Raw genomic sequence first — 9,519 nt, forward strand, 5'->3', positions numbered from 1 at the left:
TTTCTGCATATATAGAGAATAGTATTACGATAATTGCTACGTTTTAACTTTGACTAATAATATAATGATAATATATCGTAATATGATGCATGTTTTTACAATTATAGATAATTATGTTTAGGTGTACACTGAGTATACATCACCGGAGCGCGCAGATTTTTAAATCAGAACGGGAAGGTTAGAAAAAATATAAGTGCAAAAAAAAGTATTTCACAAATACCCCACTTTCCTTTTTCTTTGTCGTAGTTTAAAAAAAATATTATATAGTAAATTAATTATTTATATTAAAATAATAACTTTGAACTTTGTTAAGCTATATTTAGTGCAAATATGGTTTAAAAAGTGCAAGAACTTTTGAATTATTTTTCTTTGAAAAATAATAAATCATTTCAAATTTTTAAAACTTTGGTAGTAAACTACAATACAAGTTAAATCATATATTTCGAAGCTTGATAAGCCGCGCAGCACGTAAATTTTCCATGTTTCATTACTTTCTGATATTTTATTAAGACAGTGCAAAGATGCGTTTACAAAAGAGCTTTTTTTATATTATAATTACAAGTTTTTGGGTACAATTAGTTGCAGAATAAGAATATCTTATAAATTTTACATACAAGTCAAATGGAATTTTTCTTAAATGAAGAAGATAAAACTTCAAAATTATAACTAATTCGTTCATTATAGTTTCACGAAAATGACAACAAAATTTCTAAATTCATAATTATCTGTCATTTTACTGGAAATTTATTTTTGTAATCAGCATTTTCATATTTAGGAAGTGAAAATCTTAAATCAGATGTAAAACAAGAAAAAAAAAAGTTTTAATATTTTCTTTTTTATTATAATATTTTTTTATAAGACATAATTTATTTAGTGGCAAAACAAAAACAATGCAAAAAAAAAATTTTTCAAATTTATTTTTTAATAAAATGTTGCAGCTTCTTATCCCGTTCAGTGGGAAATTTTTCACACAAACTTTACATTTAAAAAGCGAGCATTATTTTGTTACGCAGCAAAAAAAACTCAAGGGAAGAGTGGCTTTGCTACTTTCAATGAGTACTTTTTCCATCCTACTTAGCGTTTAATAGCTACTTTTCTCTAAACAACATGCGTTAAATTGAATGATTCTTATTCGAAAGCTATATGCATAAGATTTGCACTTAATAAACCTATATTTGTATGTACCTACATAGAGGAGCTGGAGTCGGAATAATGAGAAATGAAAATAGTATTCCAATTTATTTTTCGTCTCTTTTAACTTTATATATGTATAGCTGACGGTTGACATTTACGTGGGAGTTGTTTTCACTAGTATGGAAGCAATAAACAAATTTTAACTCATCAAAATTAACATTTTCAAATTTAATTCACTTGTTTTCATTTACTGGTCCGATAATATAAATAAACGCTATATTTATTTTTATTTCTATTTATTTGTATACGTTGTAATGTTATAATAATAGTCATTTATATATAATTCATATTGTCTTGAAATCTAAATGCATTCTCGCGTGCATCCTCAAGTCATATTCATTACAATTGAAAGTCAACAATAGTGTCACTCGACGTAATTATTGAGAGCCACTGTCTGTCAAAGGTTAACAAAATCAACACGATCGAGTATATTTAACGTTTAAATAACATCATGGTTACCGGTCGATATCGCACGATTAAAATCTCATATCAGTCGAAAATATATCATATAAAACGTTATCAATTACAGGAAATACACATACACACACCCAAACGACAATAATTGAAATAGCGCACGACGCGGTGTAGTCGCGCATGCGCGGCCATCGCGGGGGTGAGAGATTATATATAAAGCAAGGGGTTGGTACTCACGTGCCCACTGTCCCATCGACTTGAAGTCGACCCTCCTCGCTCTCGGTCCGAGAAAGTTGCTGTAGATATAACCTACGATTTTCCGGAGTGCTATGTAGCCAAAGATAACGGCGGAAAACAGGCCGAACTTTTCAAGGAGCGTGAAAGACATTTTGAAAGGGGAGACAGAGAGTTCGGGTCGAAATGGGGCAAGAAAGAGAGAGAAATAGAAATAGACAGGGACGGATACGATCGACGCCGGTCAGACTGCGACTGTCATGACGCGCTGCGTGCGAGTGCGGCGCGCGCATACACGCGAGTGAGAAAGGGGACGGAGAAAGTGGCGTTTCGCGCATCTGCACGGGCGCGTGCGCATGCGCACACACCTGCCGCCGCTCAAATCGTTTTCACTATCGACACGATTTATGGCACCGCGGGCCATTGCGACCCAGAGAGATGCGTTCACCGTTTGCATTATACCGTAGTTTTTGGGGCAGGCTCAAAACTTGATTGGATGCTGTTTTTAGTGAGCACCAAACCAACTTATTAGGCACAATGGTTAAGAAGCACTAAACTTAATTAAACTTGATCATCTCGATGTTGACGAAGAGCATGGATCTGGATCTATGCAGATTGCGTTTGGAAATTCCAAATAAGTTTGCAATACAAGTAGTACCGGTATTGGGACAAAAACACCCTTTTATATTACCGGTATTACAAAATTAAATACCGGTAGTACCGGAAAAATCTATTTTTTTCAAATCCGTACATATTATTTTATTGCAATAAATTGACTAATGGTGCTCTGGTCACTAGTATAAAAATTAGGAGGCACCCAGACTCGATAGATGAAAGACGATATTTTGTCAATGATGGTGTTTTACTAGACTAAGTGTTCCAAAAAAATAAAAAATTGTCGCTCGCATTTTTTTCGACAATGTAATGAATGAGTAGAAGTGAAGAAATAAATGGAACAAAAAGGATTTTTCTGCACAGTCTTCTTATTGATTTTTATTGGCACTCGTAGATCACACAATAATGGATCAGATATTATATATAATATTTTTGGAAGTACCTGAATGCAAGGAAGATTATTCAAAGGCTTCTTATTATTTGAAGCACGAAATATTCATTAATAGTCAGACGGTTAATTGGTCATAAATTTTGGCTATTTAAATAAAATTTGACCTGCTTGTTAATTATATTTTAAAAAAATATACGAAGAATACAAAATTCGCAAGCAACAATATATTACAGCATAAACTTAGCAATAAGGCAGTCAATTTGACTTGAATTAATAGACATCTATCAAATAAGCCAACTCCAAGTCACAAATTTCTACAAAACATACTGGACATAAACATTGTAAATATAATGTCGAAACTATAATTACCTAGTAGTGAATGTTTTGCTTTTATTCACAATATTTTTTTAATACCTATTAATTATAAAAATAATGTTAGTACTGGTATTGACTGTTTTTCACTTGGTAATACTGGTATTATTAAAATCCCTAGTACTAAGCATCCTCGAATTTACATTTTATAAAATAAAGACTGTTGACAATTTTATCGATTTCCGGCCACCGTTAGCTTCATAAGATTCTCATATCGTCTGGACGAAGTACCGTTACAGGAAATAGCATGCTTTATCTCTTTATTCGTTGCGTGCGACACCCCTCCCACTTTTATTTCTAGGAGATCGGCGTCAGTTCTGGATTGTTAAATGAATAAATTTGATTAACCTACAATACCACTAACTTCATTCCATAATTTTGCTACTTATGTATCTAATTTTTTTAATTATGCGCAGAATTTCAACGATCTTTTAAATAAATATAATTATTATAGTCATTATTAAATGTGTTTCTACTATTTGTGTTCTTACTATGTTTCCAAAAGCAATAAAATATTTGTATTTATTATAAGAAAAGAGAATTATTATATAATAAAAATAAAATGGTGAATATTTCTTTAGAAGCGCAGGGTAACACCCTCACGGTGTATGGCTGAGAGGCAAATAGTAGTGGATTCTAATTATAATGTAACGGTAAACCGTCGAGCTCGATAGGGAATCTTATGATGCCCACCGTTACGCAATTATACAGTCTAATAAGATCTCTATTAGACAATAATATAGATCTTATGATTCGGGGCTAAACCAGACAAAGAGTCTGGTTTAGTCCCGAATCATAGTGATTAATCAGAATAACAAACACAATTTTTTTCAATTTTCACTGGTATACAAGTCAGAACATCAGACACATCACTTTAAGGTTATAATAAATAAGATGTAAGCTTATCTCGTACTAAGCGGAGCTACGCCAAATAGAAAGCTAAAGAAACGGCCGTTCCCACATCAATCGTTCAATCAGTCTCTCCGATTCCCGAGAGTTCAACGCGAACTTCAGTACAACTTGGAGGCTACGTGTTGCAGTACTACGGCGAGAATAGATACGTATACAATTTATAATCAATATTGCACATGTTTACATAAAATAAAAATAATGGTCCAATTTCATGAGATTGCTTTCATGTGTATGAAAAAACATATATAATAAACATATCTGACACTGGTTCTAGACATCACATATACAACAATAATACTACTATATACATATAAACAAAAGAATAATACAAAATATTAAAATATATAATATACAATAAAATGAATGAATATTAGTTTTTTATTCGTTTAAATTTATAACAAAAATATGCTTTGCTCTAAAAGATATGATATCCAAAGATCAATTTTATCAACTTCACACATTACATTGTAAACTTAATTTTATATTTAAAACAATAAAGTGCATGATTACATTTTTTAAATATAAAAATATGTATTCACATTTATTCAGATTCGTTAAATTTCCCATTCGTTCTCTTTTTCAATTTTCACCTTTCATCATGCATAAATATTTGTGCAGTAGCAATCTCGTACATGTAACACACACTAAGTACATTTTTCAGTATTGGCACAAATTCCCAACGTGAATACAAATTGCCAATCAACCCGGGATTAAATAGAATAATTTATAATAACTGTTAATTTTAACGTAGTAGTTGAGCGAGAACTTTCAGAAGAATTGCGATCATATATCATTTGAGGATAATACGCCTATAACATACAAGTCAAACTCGATGCATTAGCCACGAGCCGCGACTTGGATTTTGATGTTTATTTGGTTTAAAAGAAGATAGTCATATTGCAAGAATGTTTGTCTGTTTGTTGTAAAGAGATGTTTGTGTTAATGAGTGATAGCGTCACATGATAGTTGTGTCCAGACTGTAAAGGCGAAGATGAGAAATAGAGAAAGTAACCTCCTTCATCTTGATCAAGCGTATATAGGCGCATACATAACGAATATCATTCACTTTTAATAAAATACACTTCCAACAAAAGTCTTGCTCAATAGCTGTCACCAGTTACTCCGGATACACGAGAGCCCATCCAAATTTATATTAGGCCGAGCTTAGCCAAACATCGACTGAATCTTGAAAAACCGTCTGGCACAGCCAAAAGAACGTCGTGTATTTATAGTAATTCCATAAACAGTAAGTGACTCAAAAATTGTTTCACAATAATATATAACTAAAAAACCTTGCTTTGTATAAGAACAAACACGTTGACACCAGTGGCGTGCCGTCCATACATGCGGTAGATTCAAAACGTCAACCGCATGTACGGTTGAAGGCGAGCGACTCGGCCGTTACACGTGCTCGTGTTTATAGTCGATCAACTGTACATGCGGGTTGTATGGCATGTATGGACGGCACGCCACTGGTTGGCACCTAGTTCGGTACAAATTGTTACCTCAATCTTCCTGTTTACCAGATCTAACCCTTGTTAGACTTTTATCTATTTAATAAATTCAAAAAACAACTAAAAGAGAAACCCTGTATTCACGTCTACAGAATAAGCTGTAAATAATTATTTTGCAGATCAGCACAAAGCATTTTATCAGATCAGAATCATGGCATTATATCGGTGGTCCAAGTGTAGATATAAAAGAAGACTTTATTTAATATAACGTACGGATTCCCTCGCATACCACACTGAAGTCGCTTGTCTTTTTTTACACCAATGCACTGTGTGTAACGTAATAAATTGCTGTTTTCTTAGTTTTATGTGTAATATTTTCTCTATCCGAGAGTGCATGGTCTCTAAAAGCTTTAGCACATTGTCACAAGTTTCATACTACATGGGGGAAATGTTGGTTTAATATATTATACTAAAATATAATACTTTCTACGATCAAAATTATGTGTAAAACACATTTTTTAGACATAAAGATACTGAGAGATTTTAAAAAATAATTGCCATTAATTAAAATGCTTATTGCAATAAAGAAATTATGCAAACTAAATGTAATCAGTCACGCTTTTAATTAAAAAAATGTTTTAATAGTTGTCTACATTATGATTATGAGTCCGTTTGTGGTCAATAATTATAAACATCAAATTTAATTGTCTCGAATACGTATCTTGGTATCATTTACCTTATTTTTTATTACTTCGTGCGAAGATGGATGACATTTATATTATTTCCACGGCAAAAACACAACAATCATTTATTAAGAAAACTTATAAAAAAATAAATGATTTTTAAATAATAAACCAACAATACGGTATACATATATCAAGGGTTCCTAACCGATCGATCCCAATAGAAAACTTAATTTGAAAAACAACAGGTTTCTAAGGAATAGATGTATCATCGGATGTATCACAATTCTAATGATACATCTGATGAAAATGTTAACGATTTAGACTGTAAATGATGTATTTGCTCTTGTGTTTTTGCGGCGTTTTTGTTTTATGAGTTGTTCAATCCTCCGGTCGCTAAGTTTTGCCTTCATTTTTTTGTGGCAATGCTTGTTTTACATTTTTTTTTGTGAAGCCTGTAGAGAACGCCCAGCACCATCTAATTCGACAATAAAATAAATTTTGAAAAAGTGGACATATAAGGTCTTCAATTTACTAACTTAGATGAGAAAAATAATATCCGGTCGCAGGACAAATTGGTTTTATAAAAACATGTTTCTCTGTTAACGTAGTGGTTTAATGATCAAAGTAAATTACCCTTTTTATGGCCCTGTTTTTATTTTTTAACAACGGTACTTGTGTAATTTTTCTAGTTTTTACAAAAACATAATGATAATGGACTTCTTGTATTATTATGACATCGGCTTTATTACATTACACTTTATTACAGCACACTTTCTTCAACATTCCTTATCCACAGTAAATGTTTCAGTGATACAGTACTATAGTAGACTCCCCAATAACACGCTAGATAAGGAGCGTATTAATTGGAAGCGTGTACTCGGGGATTAGAAAATACAAAATGGGATTCATACGCGTTTTTTGTACGGATATGCACAAAATCAATAAAAATAAGGTATATAAAGTTTTTTGCAAAAATAAAGGTAATTGCAAGAAAACATGCATACGAATGTATATGTATTAGAAGTGTTCACATATTTTACACTCGCATTTTTCAGCTTAGGTAGGGGAGCTATTTTTACGTTCATATGTATTTGTTTTACAGTAATATTTTTAATTGAGATAATTCTGTAACTTATATTACCTTTTAGTGCAGAGAAATAAATAGGATATTAATTAATAAATCATATAAAAAAATAACAAAAAGGCTATTCAAATAAATCTAAATATATAATAAATCTAAAAATCTAAAATCTAGATTTATCGTACAAAGAAAAAATTGGTAACTCTTCCTTTATGTCAGCCACCGTCATTGGTTGCTAAGATAAAAAGGAAGAGTACCGACAAAAGTAGAACAACATTTGCAAGAACAAGTATTTCAAGAAAAAAACAACCTGTATCAAGCAATCAACAATCAAAAAAAGAACTATTGAAAATAGTTCTTATGATTGGAGAAGATATTTACAACGTTTTTAAACTCTTCATAATAAATGAAAAATTACCAATACAAATTTTTTATTACAACAGATGATGCACCTTAGTAACAAAAGTGGGTTTCTTGCATTGTGCAGGAAAAATAATGATTTTCTAAATTTTATTTCATTTAAAACCTTAAACCATTGTAATGATTTTTTCAATAGAACTGAGTAATTTCGAATTACAGTTGATTGAATTGCAAAATGTCGTTACGTTGGTACCATTGAAATATTTTGATATATGGAAAGAACAGAATCCAGAAAAATACTCACATTTAAAATTCGAATTGTATCATGTTTTGAAAGCACATTTTTATGTGAATCTTCATTGTCTCATTTGAAATTTATTAAATCCAAATATCAAACATATTTAACAGATGATCACCTTGATAACTGTTGGCGTTTTGCTACATGTGATTATAAACCGAATTATTTGAAGATTGCTAATGGTTTATAATGTCAACGATCTCACTAATTATATACACATATGTATATAATGAAATATATTTGAGTTAATCAAAAGAATATTTTTCCTTCCCCATATATTTATTATGTATAACAAATTACGACAATATTTAAATTATCTTGTTTTTGCAGATATTTAATGATAGTTATTTTTATAAATTAATATTTATAGCTTTATAAATGAATATTTATAACTCGGAAGAACTAAACAAAGCAACAACAAAAATTCTAAGATTCTCGTTACAAGTCGATCGCCATGAAAATTAAGATAAATAGTAGCTCCCAGCCTCCCAATCAAAAGGTTGGGAGCCCTTGACATACATGGTTTAATATAAAAATAATAGCTAGTGATATCCATATTTTTAAATATTGAATATATTTTGCCTTATTATAAATTCAATATACTACGAAAATATACTGTTTTGCGATAATTATCTTTTATTATAATTATCTATCGGAATAATGATAAAAATAGAATATTTATTTTAATAAACAGAGACATCTGACGAAAGATCTATTTATTAAATTAATCGATATATATATTTTTAAAATCACGACATCTACTAATACTAAAAAAAAAAACATTTTTTTTTAAATTAATCAATTACAAATATAATTAATTAAAAAAATAGCCTTTTTTATAAAATATCCACTAGTAAAAATAATAAAACAGTTTGGAGGCGCCGGGCATCGATCCCGGTACCTCTCACATGCTAAGCGAGCGCTCTACCATCTGAGCTACGCCCCCGGTAGCAGGGAGTCTTATATTTAATAATATCCATCGAGTGAACTATTTTTTTAAATTATTATAACATAATTAGACTTACCTTATTTATGAAACTCTAAACCGAGACATCTAAAATAAATGTCATTTCGAAAAATCCATTGATGGATTTTATAAACAATTTTTTGACCAGTCTGTGCCTGTGTTTTTAATTCAACTCAATATTTAGACAATATATTTTGAGACCATTAAATTCCGAATCGTGAAGTTGATGTTTACGAATCAATTGCCATATATTTATTATTTTGTGTTCTTTTATAGGTCTATAACGTCGCTAGGATTAATTTGGCTCAATGTTTTATTTTAATCGAGAGTAGTATTTCAGTTGTACGATAGATTTTTGCGACACATTGTTCATGCTGTAGGATATCATATATAAAATGATCCTACAGATTCCGAATATTTAAAAAAAACTACAAATTTAAAGATATCTTTAGATTTTTTAAATATTATTCAAACATTTGATCTATTTCATTAATTATGAATAACTATATCAATTAAATGGCCGCCTCTGTATTTTTCAGTA

The 9,519-nt window shown here is 30.8% G+C and overlaps 1 protein-coding gene and 1 non-coding gene across 2 annotated transcripts in view; both read right to left on the reverse strand.

Moving 5' to 3' along the window:
- Positions 1-3,674, reverse strand: part of spidey (hydroxysteroid 17-beta dehydrogenase 12 spidey) — a 32,321-nt gene extending 28,647 nt beyond the window's left edge. Inside the window, exon 1 of the mRNA XM_088200054.1 lies at positions 1,846-3,674. Coding sequence (XP_088056180.1) covers positions 1,846-1,996 — 151 coding nt within the window. The 5' untranslated portion in view covers positions 1,997-3,674. The remainder of the gene's footprint in view (positions 1-1,845) is intronic.
- Positions 3,675-8,884: 5,210 nt separating this feature from the next.
- Positions 8,885-8,957, reverse strand: TRNAA-AGC (transfer RNA alanine (anticodon AGC)). The gene has a single exon. It is a non-coding gene; the product is annotated as a tRNA-Ala (tRNA).
- Between the last annotated feature and the right edge of the window lie 562 nt (positions 8,958-9,519).

Source organism: Plectrocnemia conspersa, unplaced genomic scaffold, assembly GCF_051122295.1.
Source record: "Plectrocnemia conspersa isolate PC_06_02 unplaced genomic scaffold, ASM5112229v1 ptg000012l, whole genome shotgun sequence".
NCBI classification, from domain to species: Eukaryota; Metazoa; Arthropoda; class Insecta; order Trichoptera; family Polycentropodidae; genus Plectrocnemia; species Plectrocnemia conspersa.